The sequence below is a fragment of the Lottia gigantea genome, assembly GCF_000327385.1.
Source record: "Lottia gigantea unplaced genomic scaffold LOTGIsca_29, whole genome shotgun sequence".
NCBI classification, from domain to species: Eukaryota; Metazoa; Mollusca; class Gastropoda; family Lottiidae; genus Lottia; species Lottia gigantea.
This window is the reverse complement of record NW_008708943.1, coordinates 1,298,632-1,323,938: the sequence shown is the minus strand read 5'-3', so window position 1 is coordinate 1,323,938 and position 25,307 is coordinate 1,298,632. Positions and strand designations below refer to the sequence as shown.

At 34.1% G+C, this 25,307-nt stretch overlaps 4 protein-coding genes across 4 annotated transcripts; 3 read left to right on the top strand and 1 right to left on the bottom strand.

The window, feature by feature from the left end:
- Positions 1–549: 549 nt before the first annotated feature.
- On the top strand, positions 550–3,363 carry LOTGIDRAFT_189496 (hypothetical protein). The gene is made up of 7 exons (XM_009056835.1): positions 550–587; positions 1,016–1,202; positions 1,519–1,654; positions 2,086–2,198; positions 2,358–2,453; positions 2,728–2,868; positions 3,244–3,363. The coding sequence occupies exons 1-7, from the start codon at positions 582–584 to the stop codon at positions 3,330–3,332; spliced, it is 768 nt and encodes a 255-aa protein (XP_009055083.1). The 5' UTR covers positions 550–581; the 3' UTR covers positions 3,333–3,363.
- A 1,833-nt stretch (positions 3,364–5,196) lies between these two features.
- On the top strand, positions 5,197–7,439 carry LOTGIDRAFT_203942 (hypothetical protein). Its single transcript, XM_009056834.1, has 4 exons — positions 5,197–5,357; positions 5,563–5,631; positions 5,976–6,139; positions 6,290–7,439. The coding sequence occupies exons 1-4, from the start codon at positions 5,219–5,221 to the stop codon at positions 6,341–6,343; spliced, it is 426 nt and encodes a 141-aa protein (XP_009055082.1). The 5' UTR covers positions 5,197–5,218; the 3' UTR covers positions 6,344–7,439.
- Positions 7,440–8,478: 1,039 nt separating this feature from the next.
- Positions 8,479–10,211, bottom strand: LOTGIDRAFT_118875 (hypothetical protein; the record flags this gene model as incomplete). The annotated part of the gene is made up of 5 exons (XM_009056833.1): positions 8,479–8,729; positions 8,994–9,148; positions 9,360–9,496; positions 9,621–9,785; positions 10,188–10,211. The coding sequence occupies 5 exons, from the start codon at positions 10,209–10,211 to the stop codon at positions 8,479–8,481; spliced, it is 732 nt and encodes a 243-aa protein (XP_009055081.1).
- A 197-nt stretch (positions 10,212–10,408) lies between these two features.
- Positions 10,409–12,837, top strand: LOTGIDRAFT_232478 (hypothetical protein). The gene is made up of 6 exons (XM_009056832.1): positions 10,409–10,581; positions 10,872–11,065; positions 11,462–11,596; positions 11,863–11,944; positions 12,234–12,401; positions 12,819–12,837. The coding sequence occupies exons 1-5, from the start codon at positions 10,483–10,485 to the stop codon at positions 12,393–12,395; spliced, it is 672 nt and encodes a 223-aa protein (XP_009055080.1). The 5' UTR covers positions 10,409–10,482; the 3' UTR covers positions 12,396–12,401; positions 12,819–12,837.
- Positions 12,838–25,307: the final 12,470 nt, after the last annotated feature.

Genomic DNA, 25,307 nt, shown 5'->3' with positions numbered 1-25,307 from the left:
TTTAAATAAATGTACATAAGCCATCAATAACCGTAACTTTAATTGTTTTTAAAAAATAAAAATTTCCCATTGACTAATGGACAGTTCTGTGTCCAGTTTAGCCGGCAGCAAATTCAGCTCAAGTGGGCAATATAGAATGGAAAGGCACACAGTTCTTGTTATCGCAGTTATGGGCGCCTCGCTGTACATGCGATGTTTCACACCTACAAATCCCAAGTCCGAAACATTTGCCTCAATTTAAGCCTCTAAATCTCCAGTCGACAACTGTTCAAATAGCTACCAGAGGCTGGACTAGAAGCAGATGTTTCGGACGAACAAAGCCTTTGTCAAAAGTTGACCTTATTGCTCTCTGCGTGGTGTTGTCCAATCAGAAAAGTAGTATGTTTCATTTCAATTTCATCTAACTTGAAATTAGGTTAGTAAAGATTCTAGAACAGCCTAAATATAGTCCAGCTCAAAGATAGGCTAATCGTTGTCTAGTACACCTGCCGAGTTCCACGGACACCACGTGACTTTATCTTTAAAATTTAAAATAATTCCTGACTATTCCAAGCTTCTTAACCAGTATATCAGAGAACACGATGAAGGTAAGGTCAAAATACAGGGCTTGCTTACTTCTTTGAATACCAAAAGGTGATTAATGGTGGTTCATTGTTGTACTAATATCTGTTTATAGAAACACCAAACCATTCCAGAGGATGGTCGACTGTTGCACTTTCGTCTGTTTATCGAAACATGCATCAAATTAATCTGGATTATCCTCTAGCGATAGTTCGCTGTTGTACACTAGTCTGCTATGAGAAACATCAGGCATCGCCTATTTTAAGTGTTTTATTTCAAAGGATAGCCTACTGTTATAATTATATCAGACCTTATACATATATAAACTGATAATAAAAACAAATCAAAAGGACGAATTTGTGATATAAAAATCGCTACATTTCGACGCAAATTTTTGGAGAAAGGTTAACCTAATATCTTAACTTTTCGACAAAATACCATCATTATGTTTTAGAGCGTATTGTTAGTTTTGGGATTAATTGCTGTACCAGCCGTTGTGGGGTATTTGCAGCCTCTGAAGCCCCACGCCAAATCCCAAGTGGTATCGTTACCGCAGCACATGAAAGTCGGGTTAGATTTATGTCCAACATGTATCCAATTCACTGGAGAAGCCATCAACGAACTTCTTAACATTGTACTGAGTAAGTATTTCAACATTGTGGAGAGTGTCTGGTCAGACAGTGCAGAATCAGTCCATCGATACACCTAATGCGTATTCACATTGTTTCTAAAGAGCAGAGCATAATCACATTTTCAGCTACTTTGCGATCGGGTAGTTCCACTCGAAATCAAACTAGATAAAATTATTTAGTGTCCTAAATTTTGGTATTCTTCTTTGTGATAGTCTGGGTTTTGAGATGAAATGAAATGTTTTCGTCGTTTGTCTCAAGATAATTTCATGGGGAATACCACCAGGTCAGTTTTGACGATTTTGATGGCATACGATCTTTGTTTCAGATTTGGGTGTGGTTGGATCCTGTGGTAAAGTGTGTTCACTCCTGGAACAAAAAACCGGAAGTGAAGCTCTGGGCTTAGTTTGTGACTTACTGTGTGACTATGTCGGTATTGATGAATTCGTCAAGTTCATCCAAAAGTAAGTCGAAAACATCGGTTCTTGATCTTTAACAATCCGAGACTTACTGACAGGCTCTAATATTTGGCCATCATAGTCATTTAATAATCTGGAACTTGGGAATATATCTAAAAGAATTCTCAAAATTCCCAACTGCTGTCCGAAAATATATACACCTGGCCTATGGATAGACATTATTGACAGGCTTAAGACTTCCTTGTGGTATTTCGCTTTCGGGTCTGGTAGTAAGGCTTTTTGTGATAGTGCCAATTGCAACCTTTTTCTCGATTAGCTTGATCCAAAGTGGTCTTTCGGGAGAAAAGAATGACACAACAACAAGCATATAAAGACCATTTGAATCCTTTTTACTCAAATAATGGTTCACTATAAACTGAATTTCTTTCCTTTCTTGGGAAAATGATTTGTAAATAATATGTCTTTTTTATTTTCAGGGCCGATTTGGACCCTTTCTATTTCTGCGAATTAGTCAAAGTTTGTCCAATTTTTGAAAATGGTGACGCTGAAATTACCGAACTTTCTGTGACACCAGCCAGTGGACCTCAAGGTAACGTCAAGGTACTATCACATTTGGCACGTCCCTGCAGTCCCGTAAAACAGGGTGTATTGCAGAGCGCCAGCAGAACTTTCACTGTGGATCGCTCGATTTTACCCTGTCGAAATCAAGCTAATATAATTTTGTTATGATGCGTTTCCGTTGTTTCAGGACAAAAGACAATTGCCTTCTCCTATACCTCCAAGAACGGAACAGGAACTGGTGAAATGATTGTCGTCGTTGAAACTGTTGATGGTTTACCCATTGGTAGGTTTTCGTGTTCCTTTAATCCTTTTTGTCCAACTGTTCCTACCATATTCAACAGGGGCAATTTAGGAATGACGGCGACATGAGTTCATGTAGTTACAAGACCCACCAAGGATTCAATATAGTAATATTCATTTATGTTTCTTTGTGCTGTAATATCGTTCTGATGTTGATGCTCACGTGGGCTACTTAACTGTGATTTGATCTCTTTTACTGCAACTTCGTCACGATTACAAATGACATCAATATTGGTTTCATTCTGTAACTTTTCCAGAAACTGGATTCATTCATGATCAACAACCAGCTGGATCTTATCCTTCCCAATTTAATCTGAAAGCCGAAGTGGATCCAAACTGTGATCCAACACAAGGTTTCTGTGAACAATGGTTACCTGGAAATTATACTGTTAGAGTTGGTAAGTTCTGTTCTGCTGATACTTTTCTCTACCTCACCTGCTACACTCATAATTCATAAATATGTAAACGCACAGGGATTATAAGTAACGGTGTCGTTAGTCTGAATTTCCACAATACGTTTTTTGATTAATTACTAAGAGCCATACGTCCGATTTGTATTCCAGAATGTACAACGCATCGATGAAACTGTGCTTGTCTGTATATCCTTCTAATTGTGAAATGTGGTCAATACGAGCTCTGAAAGCTGATAAAGTAGATACCTACATGACTAGATTACATCGCTCTCAAAAGTGATATTAAAAGTTTTAACTCAGCTCTATCAGCAAAGCAAATATTTACATTACATTCCCTAAACCTGTATGTTTGTTTTTCAGATGTATGTTATGGTGAGTGTGGCAGTGCCCATCCCCACAGTAAAATCTACGACAGAAAACAGACCCAGTTTATCATCACACCTCAGTAATCTTCTCGTAATAAAATATATTTCATAGTTTACACTGCGTATTAAAGTTCCCCCACCCTCTCTAATAGATCTCCCTCTTGTCCAAATTTAGAACATTGTGGTCTTCTCTAACAAATTATAAAATACCAGGAATCAAGATAATGTACAATTCTGCCTTAAATTTATACAACTTATACATCTTCTGACACTCTTTCAATGTAGACAAAACTCAAAATTTTGATCTAATGGCTGATTGACTGAAGAACAGAGCGCCGGATTTCAGTTCTAAAAATGCTAGGGTTCGTTTAGTTCAGGCTGACTGTTAAAAATGACAGGCAACTCTATGCTCTCAACACACAGCAAACGTCAAACTTTACAAACTATGTCCATCTGGTAGACAAAGTTTTTTCTGCGGTGAGAATGAAGTGAACACAATTACTAAAATATACATCTCAATCTTTGAAAACATCCTCGGTTTTGTTGGACGAGTCCTTTCGTCCAAACAACACAACTCGTTTCACGATTGATTCCTCCCAAATGGTTGGTGATGAAGCTTTTGTCACTTTGGCGGCTGAAAAAAATTACAATTGTTAAAAACTTGATCGAGTAAGTAGGGAGAAGGTTGACAGGTCCGATTCTATAATATGAAAAATCGTTTCAGGCCATCATTTTTCTTCTGAAAATCACTTCACATTGGATAAATCCGATATAATAGTTTTACATGCTATGGTGGCTGAAGTCTCTGGTGCCCAAATCCATACAACTCTACAAGTTTTAGTCATGATTAGTGCGCACCCCAATCAACCAAACAACAAGTCAACTTTAATGTGGTCTAGAAGCAGTTAATGTTTACTTTAGACAGAATACAGTATGATATGATACCTGTCTTTTGTCGAAGCTGTACGTAGGCAAAGAGAGACTGGATGATAGAGGCTATGGCTGCTGAAGAACTCAGTGGAGTCCATTCTATAGTTCTATAGGTTAGGCATGGACCGCCATTGTCTACATTCTATGTTCGTATCGCACTTTTTAAAGGGACAGTTGCGCCAGTATGAGGGTTGTTTTGAGTCTTGAAAATATGAAAATAGTCTTCAAAAATACTAGAAATGTACGAAAATCAATTCCTTTAAAAATATCTCAGACTAGGAATTTTACTCATTATTTCTATATATATATGTCTTTTCTTTTTATCACAGAGTATCTTAAAATGACGACTCGTAATTCTTATATTCAAACACGGATAATTCTTGACGTACATGAAATGGAAGGCTCAAATTAGTCAAAGAGATTGACTCTGTTGTCCCTTTAAATGCTAACGCCATGAAACTGAATGACCTATCAAAGACAAATGTCTAAAAGAGCCGTTAATTGCAGAGATATCAATCCAATGCTGTAAGATAGCCATTGAGTGACACCAATTGAATATGGGTATTTGATGATTACAATCAATGGATCGTCGAACTATGTCAAATACGCGATTTTAATCCATAAAGATTATATTTCTACACAGAACAAATAAATCAGTTGATATTCGCCATTCTAATCTTTAAAATGGGTACGTTATTGTACAAGAATTTGGTTACGAATTACCTGAGCTTAATTTGTCCCAACTTGGATCGGTTTTTGATTGCCGCTTATCATACAATGTCCATAATGTACATCCAGCTACATTCCAAGCAGCAACAAAATATAATATTGACGAATACTTTCTAAACCGTCCAAAAAGTGTTGTGGGATTCCCATATCGAAACCTCTGTTGATGTTTTAGCCTCATGGTACCCACGAAGACAGGAAAACCAAAACAAATTAGTCGAGATTATAAGGACTGATATTTCTAAGGTGCTCCCTATAAGTCTACATCCAGTAGAAAAACACACTGGATAATCTTGATATAACGAAGAAAGGAAATGGCGGTACAGATAAACATTGATAATTTTGACAAAGTTTCGAAAGCTTCCTGTCATCTTATGCCATGTGAAATTCATTGCAATGCAGAGGCGAATGTTTCTAAATATTTTGAGTCAACAATTAGAACGGAAGCCGAAGGTACATATTGTTAAGAATTTGATTTATCTATCTACTTTCATTTTTTGCATTCAGACCACAAATAGATTCCCCTTCGGCAGAATAATAATATGCATCATTTAAATGAAGTGTAAGCCTTGGTACCTTTGATCTTAATTTACTTGCTTTAAAAATATTCTTGTTGCTTGTTTTGTGCCAGTTAATATTTTCATCCAATCTATTGCAGGGTTGACAGCCTCTATGCATGGTCGTCCTTTAAATGGGGAAAAAGTGACAGTACCAGAAGGCTACACAGGTATCTTTCATCTTTATCATAATATTATCATATATGAGGGTTGAGCAATGTATGAAAGTCCATGGGGACATAAATAAAGCAGACTTTGTGCATATCAGTGTACGGTACAGTAGAACCCTCTCAACTGCCCTAATTTGAAAGTATGGTTTAAGTCAACACATAATTTGATAAATGAAAATCTCTACAACCCCTCTTAACCACAATCTTAATAAACTAGTCTGAAATGATGAATCCATTGTGAATTAAATGCTTTAAACCAGTACCTTTTCACAGGTTGCAAAAACTATTTGACTCAAATCCATCCATATCAAATGAGAGGCGACCAAAATATGTCTAATTTGTAGGTATGGTAGTTGGTGAATTAAGAAAACCTGCCACAGAAGATGAAGACAGACAGTTTGACATCAGATCAAAAATGACAGAATTTACCTACTGGAATCTTGATAAAGGAACCTCCAAAGAGGATAAACTTTCTCAAGCTTTACAATGGATTGATATAGCAAATATTGTAAGTATGCTCCCCCTCTTTAACTTAATATGCTTATCATAATTCCTCTTATCTGTGGAAACCCTTCTTGAATACCTGATGACATTGGTTTGTCAACGCTGCAGAGAGTCCACTCAGTCACAATTTATATATGTGGTATTTTCATTCCAGATTCACAGTCCGATTAGTGAGGAATTGAGTCAAAAAAGTGTGACAGGAAAGTAATGGAATTTGTATACCGGAATCTTATAAAAGGCAGCCCTTAAAGGGATTCAGTGGTGGCTTCAGGAACTTTTTATCTGTGTCTGTTAGAGCATCTCTTTGCACCATTCTGACTTTGACTCAAGTGTCTGTATCTCTTAAATTCTCCTAAAAAAATTACAAGATTTTGACGTCACTATCGCAAATGCTCTTCAAACCAAGGAACCACTTTGAAGAAAAATCAGAATGGTGCTTACGGAAGCTTTACCTGTGTCACTGATACACATAAACCATATTTTGAATTCCTGAAAAGTTGAAGTTGGAACTGAACAGTAAGGCATGAATAGGGCCAGTATTTAAGAAATCAGTTACAGACAAGAACAGAAAAGTCTGATTTTATTGCATAGTGAAAAATAATAATGTACAAAATGTGAAATTAAAACTTTTAAAAACAAAATAAGTTGCTTTCTTTTTTACCGGTAGTTACAATGTACATGTCCATAAAATAATTATGCAATAGTTTTCCATTTTTTCCACTTCTTTTGTTTTTCAAAAATACTACATTTGTGGTACAGAAGATTAGCAAATTCATATTGAAGCAAAGATTTAATACACATCTGAAGAAGTTGGCTTGAGTTCGTGTAGTTTATGTACTAGTTTCTATATGTTTGAACATACCATAACTACGTGAAATACTCTTGATAATGGTTTGAATCACCATAAATAACTTTGATCATGTTAAACAAAATTTGGCTTGTGGTTTGTGATGGTTCATTCATGACATTATAATATACATATATAGCACTATATTGGTATTTAAGCAATAAATTATAACAAGACCATGCTTATTTTTAAGCCTGATAATAGCTTAATTTAGTTAGTCTATGAGAGTAAACCAAGCTCCTGGTTTGCCATTCAGATGATTTTGAAAGTGGACCGTTTATCTGCGTATGTTTGACTTTGAAATAACTATATCATAGTCTTAAATCCATAGTTAGGTTTCAGAGGCTAAGCTAGAGATATTAAAGTTCAGATTAGTTTGGAAGCTGATTTTACTATTATACGTAAAACAAACAAGACTGGACTAAATTTTGAGCCTAGTTTTGCGAACTAGATTTTTAAGACCCAAGAACTCTGGTTCTGCTAATATCACAAAAGAAATAACATTACGGCTGTTCCATTATGTTGTACCTCCTCCCTCTGATGGCTGCATTGACATTTCTAAAGCAATTCTTAACATTTCATCTTCATTTTCTTCTTCTAAAAACACAACAAAATCTCTTTCAGTTTTCTATTCCACTCACCATGCCCTTCATTGATATGGCTTGCTAGGCAAGATAACATATACCCACTATTAGCTGTCAGAAATGCTAGCAAAGTCTTAATTGGTTAAATTAATCAATTTCGATTAATCTTAAAAAAATATTTATAAGTAAGAAAGAAAGAAACAACTATATTTTACAAATGAATTTCCCAAATGGTTTAAAAAAGAAAAGGGCAAATTCTTGTAAGCCTCACCTCAAAAAATGAGTTGTAAATTTGTTTAATTGCTGTAACTCTATTTCTTAATATAAATACTGTTGAGAGCAATAGTAAAATCATGGGAAAAAAACATTCCAAGCCATGAGCGTCCACTGTGCTGAACTGGCTTCTTAATTTGGCTTTTTAGTTTTGGGTTATGTAATTGATAAAGTTTTCTTAATAATTAATCCAATATTACCAGTAGATTTTGACTCAGTAGTATTTGATTGACTCGTATTTGTGGATGGTTTAGTAGAACTTGATTCTTGTGCATCTGTCGTAGCAGTGCTTTGTTTATTATAAAATTCTAGCCGTTTTTGACGAACTTCTTCAATCGATGGAGTTCGAACTTCTGGTTGATTTCCTGCACCACTTGAGGGGTTGACCTCTGGGAAAGGTTCAATCACATATCCTACGAAATAAGTCACAATAATACATTTTATACCAATTAATACTTTCTAGATCATAAACAAGAAAGGAAATATCTGTAATGTATCACATGCTCATTTGACAGATTCCATGAGCTTGCTAAAAAAAAAAATTGCAAATGTGCGCTGATTATTACCCCAGATAATCCAAGTGTTCCCTCAAAATATTGGTCAGTGTCTAGACTTTATTAAATTTATAGTTTCAGAAAATTATAAGTTTGGACTCTTACCTTCCATACTCATTTGTAGAGCCCGTTGAAGAGTTATGTCCTCTTGATCTGCAGCTTGTCGACTCTGTTCTAATGCATCTTGTATATTGCTACTATTACTGTTATCTTCAGACTGGCTGTCTGGGTCTACCAGTAGACTTGGTTTCACTGTCTGTACTGCAGGTATTAACTTCAATAACTGATCAGCCTCACAATCTGGTATTCTTCCTTTTATGACAAATATTGAATATCCTAAAACAAAAGAACAGGAAAGGTGAAAAAAGGTAAAATTTTTACTTAGTTCATTATACTGGAGATAATGTTAATAAAGTTTTGATAAATATTTAGATATCAATGTCTGTTTAATGCTCTAGTGACATCTAAGGTGCAAAAAGGTTTGAGGTTTAGTTTATGGACAAAAGTGAAACCTGATGTCAATTATTACCTCTCTGGCTCTCCCCTCAATTAACCCTACCCTCTTTCCCCACTTTCCCTTCACTTCCCTTTACAACTTACCTTCCTGTTGTAATTGTGTTAAGAATAAAGAAAGATAGGTGTCAGATATTAATTCAGGACCAGTAAGTAATGAATTCAAATTAAACCATTGATTTCCCAATTTTCGTATGGCAAACCAATGTTGACGGAAATTACAGATAAAGGCCCTCTGGTTTCTGAAATAAAATAGATTGAATATTTTTGGTTTTTGAAAGATTTGCAGAACTTTTAAGTATCATAAACTTCCATAAAATTTCACGATACACTTCATAGTATATTTTAAGTGATATAAAACTCAAGTATTACATTAGATGTGACATGATTTCAAATGGAAAGCCCATTTCAAATTGAAGAATATAATCAAAACAAAACAGTCTATAACCTTACGTAGGGTTATTCCTAGCCTCTGTGGCCTGATCACTTGGACTGTTATATGGAATCATATCCAACCCCCATACTTTTAGAGCATTGGAAATTACTTGTACAGAGAAAAAACCACTGTCATCAAAATTACTTGATGGTTGCTGAAATATACATCATCAAGAATCATCAACAACAGAATAATTTTAAATACCAAGACTATCATTCATTTCAGGCAATATGTAAGCTTAATTATGAATGTAAGTAATTGAATGCAAATAGATAAACCTGTAAAAATTGTTGATATTCCTGAGTATGAACACCTCCTTCCGCCATATATTCTCTCTCTTGAACGTCGAGTCTCTCAGCAATCTGTGCCAAATCTACAGCCGAGAAATACTGATCTTGAAGCAAGGCATTTAAACAGTGCTGAGCACACAGTGACCCTTCTTGCTGTAATCAAATCAAATGGAAAGAACAGTTTAGCAAAATAAACATGGAAAATTTAACATAGACATAGTCTTTTCATATCAATCTGACACTTCTTACCATTGATAATGATAGCTTATTTTAGAGGCTTGTAAGGGTCAGCACAATAGGATTTTAGTAATTAATGTCAAGATCATACTGATATAACCAGTATCATTAGGCCTAGTTACTTAATAATGATAATGTAACATTTGTGACAATTTGACTCATGAGTCAATGACAACGTACTGGTTTATTACAACGAAATTTTATCAGAACAGAAGATAGATAACCAATTAATCATTGTATATGGACCATCAAAATGTCTTCTTCTAGCAGACAATGTCGTCTGCCATTTACAATATATGTTCAGAAAGACCTTATTACCTTTTCGTGAAATATGTGCTCCATTTTATTAAACAATTTACAGATGAATTAGCTCTATTCTTCTTTTAACTACTGTAAACAAACGCCATTGAAGGGAAACAACTCTATTTCATTTCAGACTACAACTAATTCTCATAAAGAATTCAGACCATAACTTAGTCTCAACCCTATTATGAGAGTTATCGGTTTTTGTTTTGTTTGGGATTATCCAGCCGTTGTTACGCCCTCCGACAACATTTCTCAATAAACTTTTTTGTTTCACTTTTAAAGTTGTTTGTATCTAAACGACATCAAAATGAAGATTCCAGATATTCAGTTATTTGTGCAGGCATTGTTGTACTTGACTATATTCTTCCTGGGTTTTACAGTGTCAGTGCCCTTGGGGCTTTTTCAGGTTTGTTCATTGTTGTTTTTGAGAGCTCTTTTCCCAGTGGCGAGGCAGAGAGGTCCGTTGTAGAACCACCAGTGTAGAAAGGCATGTTCAACCTTCTTAAACACCTGATATCACTGACACTGTGTTTTCTCAGTTATATTCCATTTTGCTATCTTTTTTTAAGACATCACTCAGTGAGCTTTATAATGTATGATCCTTATATTTTATAGTAATATATCAAAAAAGAAGGCATCAAACCTTTTTGTTCTACTTTATCTTTAACCTAAATCAATCTCTTCATTAAATTGTAGATGGACTTCAATGGCAAATGTATGTTATACGCAGAAATTGATTGGAAGAATGCCACATTTTTTGTAATCACAGAAGGAGAAAGTATCAATTGCCATTTTACGATCTATTTTAATGTATTTGCCTGTATTTTATTTGCTCTGGGAATGTTCGCATACTATGGGTACGCAGTTTTAAGAAGAGATCCAGACATAGGGTAAGGAATATATCCCATTGAGTTACTGATTTTAACTTTTTACGTATAGCATATGCTAAAATAAGTTAGCTGTCTGAAGATCGTACAGTGTTAAACTGTTCTGTTTTAACATTTATAAGCTTACATCAATGTGGATATCCTTTGCTTTTATTTGCACAAGGGGAAACTTTTATATTTTTTGATTGAATATTTGTTTAGTTTATAGCAATATGCTCAATTGCTCATATTGTACCAGTATGCATTCCTTTGATTATTTTGAAAAAGTTATTTCCATGACCTTTCTCTGATATCTATTAAATTTCTCTAGCTTAACACCATAAACTACTTGTCTCATGATTTTATGACATAAAAATGACCAAAATTGTATTATTCCTGTCATTCTGTTTTGTATTTCAGATCTCAGATGTGGGTGATGCCATTTGTATTAATCAGTGCAGTGATGTGTGTGGTGGAATTTATAGCTGCATGTATTATCAGTGTGGGGTATAAGCAGCTCTGTAGTGGACTGGCCGATAACTCAAAAAAACTCAGGTACAATCTCACCATCTAGAGTTTTCAAGCTCTGTGAGTAAATGTCAGACATTTTTCCGTGAGAGCTGAAAATGCATTTTTATCAACTAATTGTCTGAAAAGAAAGTAGATGTTCAAATGAAATATTCATGAAAGTGTTGTAAACATTTTCTTAAGCTTATTTAAAGGCTTATATTTACATCTCAGATATTAGTATATCACTTCCAGGCTTCATTTCAATTACTTGTTCTATGCCGACCTCTGCACATGTTTACTTCTGATTTCAGTTGTTCAAAAGTAGCAGAATTAACCAAATTTCAAAATGATTACAATGGAAAACATATTATACCCTATCTCACAGCTGCTCAGGTTAGTCCTTATATTGTTAAATTTCAGATCCTTAAGTTAGACACTTATGAGAGCTACTTCCAGATTTATCATTTATATATTGGACATTCCCTTTCAGATGATGGTTTTGTAACTACAATGCAGGCATTTTTCAATCATAAAAACAGTGATTAAAATAGTGTCATTGTGTAAAATGGAGCCTGGGGTTTCTGACCATTGTCAATATACTAAAGGAAGTAACCTCATAGAAGTTATCTGATCAATATTTGGCATGGCCTTTTAAAGATTTATCTTACCTTCTATTTTGCAGACTGCAGGTTGGATATGTTTTCTGTGTTGGGCTGTCCAGTGGGTTCTAGGAATTATCAGGTTTGTGCGGAATCGTAGATCACGGTCTGGGGCTTTCAATGATTCTGTCAATTCAAGCAATGCTGACACAGCTAAAATTGGTGACATACAGCCAACAGCCTAATTTAAGGTAAGTATAACAATAGTTGATGAAAGATATGTGTGGGCTTCAATGTTTAAATATTTATCAAAAATAGTAAAGTCTAGCTCACATAGTTTTGATAATATTAAATGGCTTATATTTATATTTTAAACAGATATCCACATCTTTGCTTGAATAAATGAGTAAAATTAATTAATGACTGTTTTTATATCTTTCTAAGTAGAAGTATATTTTCTTACCTATATTCTGTAGAATTCACAGTTTTTCTTTTTATGTACCTTTTACATGACATGTAAATAAGCAGCAGGGTTGTTGATTGGGCTGTATTTGCCAGACATGATCAGCAGACTGACCCAAATGTTATAAAGTGAACCATAAAATAAATTTTTTTGATGTACTAAATGAATACTAAAGTTTGCATCTCTCAAAATTTGTTTATTTCAGTTATTATAAAACCTAGTCAAAGGGTTTTTTTCACAGTATCAGAGCAGCATGTCAATATTGCCTGAAAGTGCCTTCTATTACATTCCATTATTATTGCCTTGGTCAAAAATTAATATCTTTTGATAACATATTTATCATGTTGCTTGTTAGTTAAAATTTTTATTTTTGGCCTGTTTGTTGCTTGCTGTATTTAAATCATGTTAATTGTATAATCATGCATGAGATTTGATCATGTCCGCGCAAGATTCAAAAAATAATTACAAACAGTCCATTTTTAGTTTAAGGTACTTTAAGTAGTAGTGAGCACAAAAAACGTCACACTTATACAGCTCAATTACTATTTAATTCACCCAGAAATAAAATGGACAGCATGTGTTTAGATTTGGACCCAGATGTTTTCTAATATCTTTTCCGGACTTGACCACAATAGTATGTTATATTATCAAACAAGTTCTTTAATCTTATTAGATAAGATAAGGAAAAAACTTACATTATATACAAAATTCCATATTATTCGTTCACTAACAAAAATTATTTCATAATACATATATAATATGTCATCTATTAAATGACAAAGTAGTCTGAATAATTGCTTTATTAAGCCACATAGCTCAATTTCAACTATAAGCTTCACTTTTCAGATTTCAAGTCTGACATCTTGTTCTTCTGTAATTGAGCTTTATCCCCTGTTAAAACAACTATTCAGATGACTACGCCCTTTTAAACTTAGTATTTATATGTTGAATTTTTATTAATCAAAACTTCATATCAAAATTTTATTACTTGATGGGATACAGTTGTCTAAGTATTGGTTGAACAATCAGATGCATCTGAATTTTAGCTATCTGTTGCACCTTTTCATGAAAAACGAATTTATCCCCTGCATTTTATAAGACATGCTTATTTAAAGATCATTAAATCTAGAATTCTGCTTGTTTTGCAAAAATTTCCTGTTTACACCTTTTAAGTTTCATGCATGTGTTCATATTTACAAAACAAAACATAAAAATGGCTGTGTACAAGTTGATTGGAAAGTTTGATAATCAAATTCATGTACTAGCAATTCAGACCAAAAGGTAGCAAAACTTACACACTTTCACTCATTCATATGTGAACAAGTGCCAAATTTAAGGAAGCTAAAATAGTATTGATAGTTTCTGAAATTCTTTGGGTGGCTTCATCTCCACTGAAAAGCTAGACAACAGTATCCCTATAAACAAATTATTTACTAATCTTTTGATTACTTTTATATCATAACAATGCTTGTTGTTAATTTGCATAATATTAGTTGTTTGTAAATACTTTATATAAAAATATAAATTTATAAATTAAGATCTTACAGATACAGAATTTACCTCTAATTAACTAAATAATTAATTACCTCTGATTAGTAGATTATAGAAACACAAGGCATCAGTTCACTTTGAATTATATTCTAGAATCTAGAGATAGTCAACTGTTATACTGTTAGCTGTTAATAGAAAACCAGGAATCATCTAAATATATGATATATGCCAGAGGGGGGCCACTTTTGTCTGGGTTGTATTCTTGAAGGTGGTCCACTGACGTACTATTGTATGTTTATAGAAACACCAGACATCACCTAATCTGGGTTATATTCTTGAAGGTGGTCAACTGATGTACTATTGTCTGTTTATAGAAACACCAGACATCACCTAATCTTGGTTATATTCTTGAAGGTGGTCAACTGACGTACTATTGTCTGTTTATAGAAACACCAGACATCACCTAATCTTGGTTATATTCTTGAAGGTGGTCAACTGACGTACTATTGTCTGTTTATAGAAACACCAGACATCACAACTCTGGGTTATATTCTTGAAGGTGGTCCACTGACGTACTATTGTCTGTTTATAGAAACACCAGACACCAACTAATCTGGGTTAATTTTTTTAAGGTGGTCCACTGATGTACTATTGTCTCTTTATAGAAACACCAGACATCACCTAATCTAGGTGCGCCTGCATAAGTTAAAAAACATGAATTACGATTTTTAATGAGTTTTTTCTATTTGCATGATGAATACCTGCATAAGTTAAAAATTTTGATAGAATTGATAATTTGAATCAGACATCATTATCCTGTATAAAGCATTGTTTGTTTGTTGTTTGTATTACTCTGTTTATTGTTATTGTTTATTTATCGTAGTATTAATCTTTTAATAAAAATTTAAAAAAAAGCCCGATATGTTTATGAAAAAGGAAATGTGATTGGGCATTGGCACGTTCCTGTCTTACGAACTTTCGCCTGAAATTCCATTGAGAGTGAATTCCCTCACCCCAGGTGTGCTTGGAATCTTAGTGAAAGTGAACGACGACTTATACTTAGGTATTGACAGGAGTAGCTTTGTTTTGATTATCCCGTTATCGTATTTTCAATTTTGTCTAAATGAATACGATACATTGTTTGATAATTCAGTACAGACTAATACCTTTGGCATAACCAACGACAAGATCATCGACACCGACAGCGTTATGCCATTAATTTAAAGTTCATCCATTTGTAGTGGTGTAAAAACCGAGGTCCTAATTGGACATTTCCATGGTATTTCGACAATACCATTATTCAAAGGGACAGTTTCGCCATCCGTTTGACCATTCTCAGATCTTTTTTTAGTTAAGCAAATCAGTAATAGTGTTCACAGTTCAACGTCGAAATTTGAGCCTTCAGCATCATGTGTGTCCAGAATAATACCATTAATCCAGGAAAAACCATTACAAAATAGTACTTAACCAAGTTGACAAAGTATAAAGAACAACCAATTGCACATGAGAAAATGTGACACCGAAATTTTACACTGAACTGAAATGGCTTATACAGATTCCGCATGTGTAAATTGAGCAAAAAATGATAACTTTTTATTTGAACACCAAAGACCACAATTTCCACAGGTGTAAAATAGGACACCGTCCATGTGATGGTTGTAGACAGTAAAGATGCAGTAAATGACAGGATCGGGTTTGAAATGGCTTGAATCTTCATGACAGTTATTATTAAACACATTATTATCATTCTCATAAATTATACCTCAGTTTGTTTCTGTTGATGACTACATTGAAACTACACCCTAACAATGTTTATTACCTGACCTCTAATTACAGGTAAGAACATATTTTTTCTTCGATAAAGTATTGGGGTTGCTAGCCCAACAAACCTGGTCCTACCCGTTCCTGTACGTGCTATACGGATGGGATATCAGCACGCAGAGCAGGTAAAGCCAGATTTGTGTAGGGGTAGGAGGAAGTAGGGTCCAAGATATCAAAGCGACGCAAGTTGTATATAACTCGCAGTATACTTGCACTTCCTGCTACCGAAAGCACCACATAACTATGTGAGACCACAATTCTGGTCATTTCAACAGCTTCTTTTAGATAGTAAAGTTCTTGAACAAACAGCTATCATAGAAAGGTTTGATTCACGAAGTTTCCGACGAGGCCAATTTTTACAACCTTTTAAATAACGAATATCTTTTTTTTTTTACCAGATAACATCTTAGTTACGTCGTTTAGCAGATTTTATGATATCGTTTGTCTTTTTACCAGATTTGCCATGTAATTTTATGATTCTTGTTTAATAATTTAATGGATCGTTTCTTTGAGAAGATTATTCGTTTCCCATTCCGCTCTTTTTCAGATCATCATGACTAGAGTTCATGTGATATTGGTTCTAATTGTCCTAGTTAGTTACCATTCTCAGTTTTCTTTGGCAGCGGATAAAAATATAATCAAAGTTTTAAGAGTGCTACAAAACCGACCACCTCGTCAACAGAGTCGACAGCTTCCAAACGTTATCATCCCTAAATCTAGAATGGAAACCAACAGGCGGGCAACACCGACCATGGACATCGCCTCATGGCATGTGAAAATTTGGAGAATTGAGCGATTGATCATGAAACGAAATCTGGATATTTTACGTCGCCTGGCGTACAGGGAAAAAATTCTTCGTTCAAAAATGAAGCAAAGTGACTTGTTGTTAAAATCTGTGTTATTTAAACCAATTTTATTGAGACCAGTTTATTTCTTATGCCATGGAACTCATCGGAAACTTATCCAGATAATGACAGTTAAGGACAATGTATTTTTGGTGTAAAGGTTTCTAGTGAGGCGCAACTTTAAAGGCCAAGGTTTTTAATTTTGATGGAGGTTGATTTGGGCCTTGATTCGAATAAGGAGTTTCCCTTTTTGTTGTAGCACTAAAAATTGGGAAATAATGTGTACGGAAAAGATTATGATTATCCATTTGTAACCTATCTACATTCCGAATTTTCAATAATTTAATCGGATGACACAAAAACTTTGAAACCAATCTAAATGACTGATCAGATACACAAACAAAGTTGTGGAAAAAGAACTATTCAAAAGTCCAGCAATACCTAACTGAAAACAGCCAACTAGCAGAGGCAGCTTAACAGAGGGTTCACAATGCCAATTTCTAAAAGAACATACGGGTTGAACCGGAACGCAATTTTTTGGGTAGTTTCAAAGCCTGTTTTTCAGATCACTTCCTAGATAGGTTAAAGTGAGCCATACGAAGCTTGCAAACCGTTGTTTTAACTAACGAGAATGAAGTCATGCCTGAAAGAGCGTAAACAAGTCCACGGGTAATTTTATGGCCTTTCTCTATGTTTTGTGTTATTTATAACATGCTGTATTCGACATTAAAAATCTGTAAACTTGATTTATAGTAGTCGAGTCTATATCTTCTATGTTCGTAATATTGGCTTGTTCAGTTTGTAAGCCATTCTGTTCGGCTTCCTTCTTAAAGTTGCCGTAAAGTGTCGACAAGGTTCAGAGCGTGAGCGAAACTTTCATTGGGGATTATTCGATGTCATATTACAGTACTATTTGACATGAAAGACCTAGAAAACGTATAATTTCTACTGTATCGATATTCCAACACCTGACAGCTGACACCTCACTGCATCTATTAGGAACTTTAGATTTATTAATATCTACTTAAGACAGTAGTAACAATATCGTCAGCGGCAAATATAATTTGAATATATTTGTCAGAGTGTAGATAATATATCGCGAAAATAATTTATTTACAAGTCATGTTCCGCGTGTTTTGGACATAAAAATGTCACTTCAAAAATACATAGATGATGAATGTAAACAGAAGATATCTTGACGAATGACACAGTATAAAAATTCAAGTCAACCATGTATAGGGCACCAGATTTTCACATCTTACTATATATATATAAACCCTATGGTAGAGTATCACTCAACAACTATGACGACATCCGTTAATTGGACTTCTGAAAAAATAATATACACGTGTCACAGAAAAGAGGAGGTGGTGGGTGAGAGGGGGGTAGAACATAATTAGTAGAATGCTTACACTTAGGCCCAGGCTAACCTCATCCTCAGCAGTGACGTGCTTTTGAAAGGCAGTGACCTTTGTGAATAATAAGAAGCTATGTAAAAGATGATATGTGGCATAGATACCTGCATGTATTTAATAGAAAAATTCAGATCCCAATTCTGTTTGAAGAAAATCGTTCTGTGTCAGAAACGAAGTCCCCATCTAAGAAAGAGAAAGACACATAATAAGCTACAATACCAATCCATCTCAGTCCGTTATACATCCAATCAAATAGCTGCCTAATTATGTCAAGGTGTTAGACGCAGTTCGTAATTCTTACTCATGAATAGCATTGCCCAGGAAGGCCACAGAGCGTTACATGAAATCTCCCTTTGAAGGGAGTTAACAAAAACTTAAAAACTAAAATCAATGTACAGTTATACTGTACAAGATGCTTCTAGAGAACAGAAATCATTCAGTTTGCTTTTTGAGGCGACCATTCGTTCGAGATTTGACTGTTGGCGTAATTTCTTTCGGCGTTGCTTTGCTTTAAACTTTTTAATTCTTTCGTTCACCAGATTTTCATTGACAACTTTCCGAAATACGTTTCTCATCATTTGGATTAAACCTGAAAAATACAATATATTTGGGGAATAAAAGTCTATAATCCGAAAAAATCTTGAATTTCAGCCAAACTATAATCAGTATTGTGACGGGTGTCCCTAGTAAAACGTACTCTCCGTAGCTCCTGATGCTGCTGCGACTGTGTTTGTTAACTCAAAATCCTTTCAGTGAGTCAACATAGTTTATTTTGTTAGATTCTCTATTAGTTTTAACACTTTGATAAGCTATATTGTGATGGTTGTCCTTTGGTATACCTGATAATTACTTCAAACTATGAAAATACAAAGGACAAACGAATTGTTCACGAACCTGGTCCGATATCGCCTTGAAACGTTGGTTTCCTAATCACACCCAAGTCCTGATTCAACCGGACGTGTGTGAAGGACGACATCATGTGGATGCTTGAGACGAATACCACCAGAAACATCACGTGATTAATTCCAAGTCTGGTCATCATCATATTTCGTTCCACTACCACTTCTACAAGCAGAGCAGTGACCTTTTATAGGGCGTAAAACACATTTATTAAGGACAATTTGAATCATGATATTCCTTTTCATTTACTTAACCAAAGGTACATTACAATGGGGCATAAAACTACATGTCTTTTTATGACTCATAAGGTGGAAAACAATAGGACATAAAACTTCATTTAACCCATTACTAATTTTTATAGAACAGTAGGACGCAAACGTAATTTCATTTCATGCGTCCAATAAGGTACATAACAGTGATATAAAACTCTCCATTTCATTTCATTAGCTCAATGTGGAACTGGAAACACAGCAGCAAGGATGAATTATTAAGTTTCGTTGCAGTTTTTGTCATTGATACAAGAAAAACCTTACCCAGTTACGCGTTTTTCTTTACATCCAAACAACAAGTGATAAAAAGAGCTATAAAAAGGATTTTGAAAATACTTTAAAATTCAAATTGACTTAAAATCAGGCGTCATGTGTAACTCGTCAAATCTTATGAAATAAATATTTATTGCATCTGTCATCATATATGTACTGTATTTATATGACAGTTAACGCATACATGTTCCTTACATAAATCTATGGAAAGAAATAGAGTTTTACGCTCTACTAATGGCTCTTTGACTAATGGGGGTGGGTAAATATTCTTAGAAGTTGTATTGAAATTCGTGCTAATCACAGAAGATTAATTTCAATATTTGACAGGCCACCTCATTTAAAGGTCATTTATTTATTAAGGTCTTCCACCTGTAAATGGTTTGCCGCCTAAAGTTTTTGAAGTAACTTATCCTGTACCATCCTGAATGTATATCACATATTGACCAGCAATGGGCCGCAGGGCGTTACCAGAAGTCTCTTTTAAGGGAGTTAACTCTTACAAAACTTAAAAACTAAAATTTAGGTTCCAAAAAAGTTTGTTTTTTATATTCTGATATTACGAAAAAATAGAAGAAATGTGGTTTAATTTTCAGGTTTAAAAAGTGTTGAATTTGGTTCAGTATTCGCGAAGACATGATAAAAAAAAAACCCCTAAATTTGGGTCAAATGGTTGTGTAGTGTTCAGATACATTCGCCTGTGGCTTAGGCTTATAGACGTGGCTACCTGTCCGAATAGGTAAAAGGAGCTCAGAACGCTGAAACGTTATAGTATATAGATTACCTTCATATATTTTCAATTTTCTAGATGGCGATCAAACATTTTCTATTACAGGCCGCTTCGTGTTGCCGTAGGTCAAGTTACTCTTCATCTGACAAATATACAGTTTTTCTTGAAATACTTACAACACTCTAGCGAAATGTACCCAAATTTAAACGAAACATTTAAAATGAAGCTGATTCCCATCCTAGAAGATTTTCTCTATGAGTTATACCAAAATGATCAGCTCTGTAGAAGGTCTCATAACATTAGTTGACCATAGAGGTAAATTATAGATTGATATAAAACTCTATGGTATTGACCTACTTTCGAAATATATATTTTTGTTAACAGAGTTACTTCCCTTGAAGTGTATTAAAATACTTATTAGAATTGCCTATCCAAAATAAACAAATTCAGCTCTGGGCACTCGGTATAGGGTTATATAATTAAATATATCCCTGGTTAAAAAAAATTCAATAACTGATTTACTAATTAACAAGACAACTCTTGACCGCCTAAGTGTCGACGAGGAGGAAATAGAACCCCGAATAAATGTAATAAAATACACCTCTATAGGATCAGCCCATAGTTTGCCCTGTTATTAACCCCGTATTTTGTTAGTGTCCCTTATACTTTTCTTATGGTCATAAAAATGGTTAAAAATTATTAGACCAAAAACAACTTTTAGAGATTTTGGGGGATGTCACACCTATCAACACGAGGTTTGCAGCCAATGATATAAATATACTTCGATAGGTTAGATGAGATCTGTGTTTACTTGGAAACTGGCGGTATTTTACCAGTTCCTATTTTTCACTTGACTTGTGCCAACCTTATATATCTCGATCATCTTTAATTTTCACGTGAACGAAACTACAATACACAATGTGAAATATATCTTATTATTTAACTATATATATATAATAAATTGTTATCCATCGAAAGAACTTTAAATCTTTTGGACGATCACAACTTTAAAAAGCCCGTTTTGTTATAGAAACGACAATTATTGGAGGATAAACAAATACTTGGCATATTTTTAATTTGTGAATACCATGGAAGTCCATAATACCAATATAAACAATCAAGCCATGTTAAATCATTATTATTACTCTATTTTCATTCATGAATTGTTTCATGTTTAATTGCGTATTGTAATCAGTTTTATCCCAGAGAGTCGACATGTGTGGAGATCTATTTGGAATTTAAAATTTCCTTTTCATTTTCATGACCATCTACATGGAGAGGGGTGTACCAAATTCAAGATCCTGAACTGTGCTGAAAATCCTACCACATGTTTTTCCACTTTCAAGACAAATTAGCCCTGATACTGAACTAGATAGTTGCAGTCGTGCAGATGAACCCAGGGATCCCATCACAATTCGAGTCGATTTCCTCGTTTTTAATACTCAATATGTAAAAATTGGTGTTTGCTAAAGTCTCACCATTAGCTTCCTTGAGGTTCATAGCGTTCTTCTCAGTAGGCGTATGAAATCCTCTATTTTGTTCCTTTGATTTATTAATTGTTCGTTATTATTGCTGTGCAAATATAAAGTTATATGGAATATATTTTGCCGAATTTTGCCTTTATTAAATGTGGGAAATTCGTCATTGGATCGACGCAGATCATAACTACATAAAAAAGCTTTGTGAAATGGTGTTTTCAAAATGAATTGTATGTCGTAGCTAAATACTTCTTCTTAAAATGTTCATTTTACCACTATAAAGAAGTATTGTGATGTATTTCACCACTATTTTATATTACTTTACCACTATAAAGAAGTATTGTGATGTATTTCACCACTATTTTATATTTTTTTACCACTATTATATATTATTTCACCACTATTTTATATTATTTTACCACTATAAAGAAGTATTGTGATGTATTTCACCACTATTTTATATTTTTTTACCACTATTATATATTATTTCACCACTATTTTATATTATTTTACCACTATAAAGAAGTATTGTGATGTATTTCACCACTATTTTATATTTTTTTACCACTATTATATATTATTTCACCACTATTTTATATTATTTCACCACTATTTTACATTATTTTACCTCTGTTGTGATATATATAATCACTATTGTGAAGTTCCTCAATATACCACTATTGTACAATATTTTACCACTATTGTGAAGTTTCTGAATAAACCACTGTTGTTTAGTATTTACCACCATTGTGAAGTTTCTCAGTATATCACTCTTGTATAGTATTATATCCGGCCTGAAATGTTTGTTTACATCCCTGCGTTTAGTTGTTCCCTTCAATCAAACAGTTTTAGTTTAAGTCGCGTCTTTTTACCTAGTAATGTAACAAGACTGGTTCGACAATACATATGAAAGAAAGCGCTGCACTAACTGAAAGTAGGACTGATATGATGACCGCCTAAACTGTAGATGACTTTATGAGGTGATCCGTTTATTTTCTGAGTTTTCTCCCTTGAAAGAGAAATAAATTTTTCGACTTACAAACACTTTTACCTTCAGGGCATTATGGACTGATGCTGTGAAATAAATTAACTCCGGTGTGGGTTATTACATAAGATTCCAACGAAACAATTTATTTCGGATGGAGAGGGTACAAATAGGTAATATTTTCTATTAGGATATAGCGGACTTCAACCTACTTGAAAATATTTGAGAAATAACGCAAATATTTTCGAAACAAATTAAAGGTAACCAGATATCTTCTTGGTTAATTATTTATTGTTATATTTATTACTGCCCCGACTACAGAGTATATCGATATAGTCCATACTTGCATCTTTTTCAACTTCTGAAACTCGGTTTTAGAAAAAATAGACACCGTGGACCCCAGTGAAGAAATGATGAAAGTCGCTAGAGAGAGGAAAATTACCAAAATCATTTCACAGAATACTTTGACGGTATACGATTAGCATGCATTGAAACTGGTTCGTACAGTACCAATTCTGCGCTCCATTTCCTTAAGCATTTTAATGTATGTGATGTAAAATTTTTCCCCCTGTTCAAGTTAATGTCGTTTCTTTTATAGTGGGATGCAATTTTCTGTCGAAATTTTTCTATTATTTTAACGGCATTAATTTTTTTTTTGCATTTACGAACCTACACCATATTATTTTGATAACAGATACCCATGCCGCAGTGATTGTTGTAGGAGGTTTCTCTGAAGGTTACATGCCTACAAATGCTTTGTTCAGAATAGCCAAAATTGGTTTTTCCCCCCAATGTTTCAGAGAGTAGTCTTCCCCTGTTAATTGAGAACTACAGTGGTCCTGAAAACAGTGAACCACATTCGCTGTAATTGCAGTCGTTTGAAATCTACATGACCTATGTGTTATAATGCTAGATCCGTATATCACCTTTCGGTGTAATTTCTGTTTTCCTGAAATTGTCAACATTTTTAAGTATATGTTTGCCTACTACAACTGAAATGAAATACATTTTCACCAAGATATCATGAAAATTTACCTAACCGATCGTTATAGCTATAGACGCTGCTAGTTGCTAAATCATTGAAAATCCAGTTGCTTCTATATTCTGCCAGTCACAAGGTTGATCTGGATGAAATGTATTTCACCGTTGTGGGTCAGTGCATTTTTGTACCGAACCATCCCAGTTCCTTAATAGGCTTCGCCCCCGCTGATGTTATCAACTAAATATCAAGTACATCACTAAAAAGTAGTTTAAACTGCTTACTCAGCTATTAGTAAATCCGGTTTCTTACCCCCTTTTTTAAAAACAAAATCAGATTGATCAAATAGATACATAATAGTAAATTGTGTATTTTATTTATATTATCACGTTTAATTTAGTTATAATAATGAACATTTTTCATTACTGTCCCACTAAACAACATGTTCGGTACAGAACACCGAAATCAACCAACCTTAACATTAAATAAAAAACAAAACAATTATCACGAAAGGAAAATCGTGATAGAAAATACAAAATCTATACAATGTTCTTTCCAAATGTCCCATCGTCATTGTCGATGTGGGCGTTGCAATGCTGATTTTACTAACCGAGATTCAGAGTGCCACATTGTGTTTCGGGTCAGTAACTATCCTTAACCTTCAGCTTTAACCATTAATAAATGTACCGGTTCAAACATTTTTCACTTAAAGAGATTCTTTGGCATATTACATCTCACCAAATATATTTCCGACGTGAAAATTTAGGTGTTCTTGACGAAAACATAGCTATGCAGCAATATTAATTATTCAAAACTGTAAATTTGTATTGTCATCTTTTCTCATTATTCCAGTCGATAGATGGATACATATAATCCCGGAAAGAACATTGCAAAGTGGTTTGGCCACAGATCAGTTGGTAGACAAGATCATGGAGAACGTTAATTGTTGTCCTGGTTAAATCATTTCATTTTGTCCTACGACCAGCTTATGGACAGGATCCACGGGTGGATGGCAGAAGTAACTTTTTTTTTACGATATTTCAATCTAAATTGCTGTTATACCAAACCAACAAAAACTATTGTATTGGTGTTTTACCGATTTCAGATACCCCTTTGCTTCATTATTAAGATCATGAAAATGATTTTCACATTTCGAGCATAACTATAAAGGGCTTTGTGTGCTATCAGCCCAATTGAATTTCTCATAAAAGCATGTGGACAATTGTTTTGTAAACAAAACCTGATAACCAACAAGATTATGCCAATCAATAATTAACCTAATCAGGGATCCTTGTCAGGGATCCAAGATAATTATTAATCAATGGTTTCTATTAGAAACCCTCAATCTACTTCAATAATTATAATCTTTATATATGTATAACTGACCATGTTTATTGTGTAGTATATATCCCTTTAAATATGTATAAGGTTTCTAATAGTAACAGTTGAACAATAAAAGTATCACAATAAATAAAGGTTTTCTGACGATTGAAGAACACAATATCTGTTAT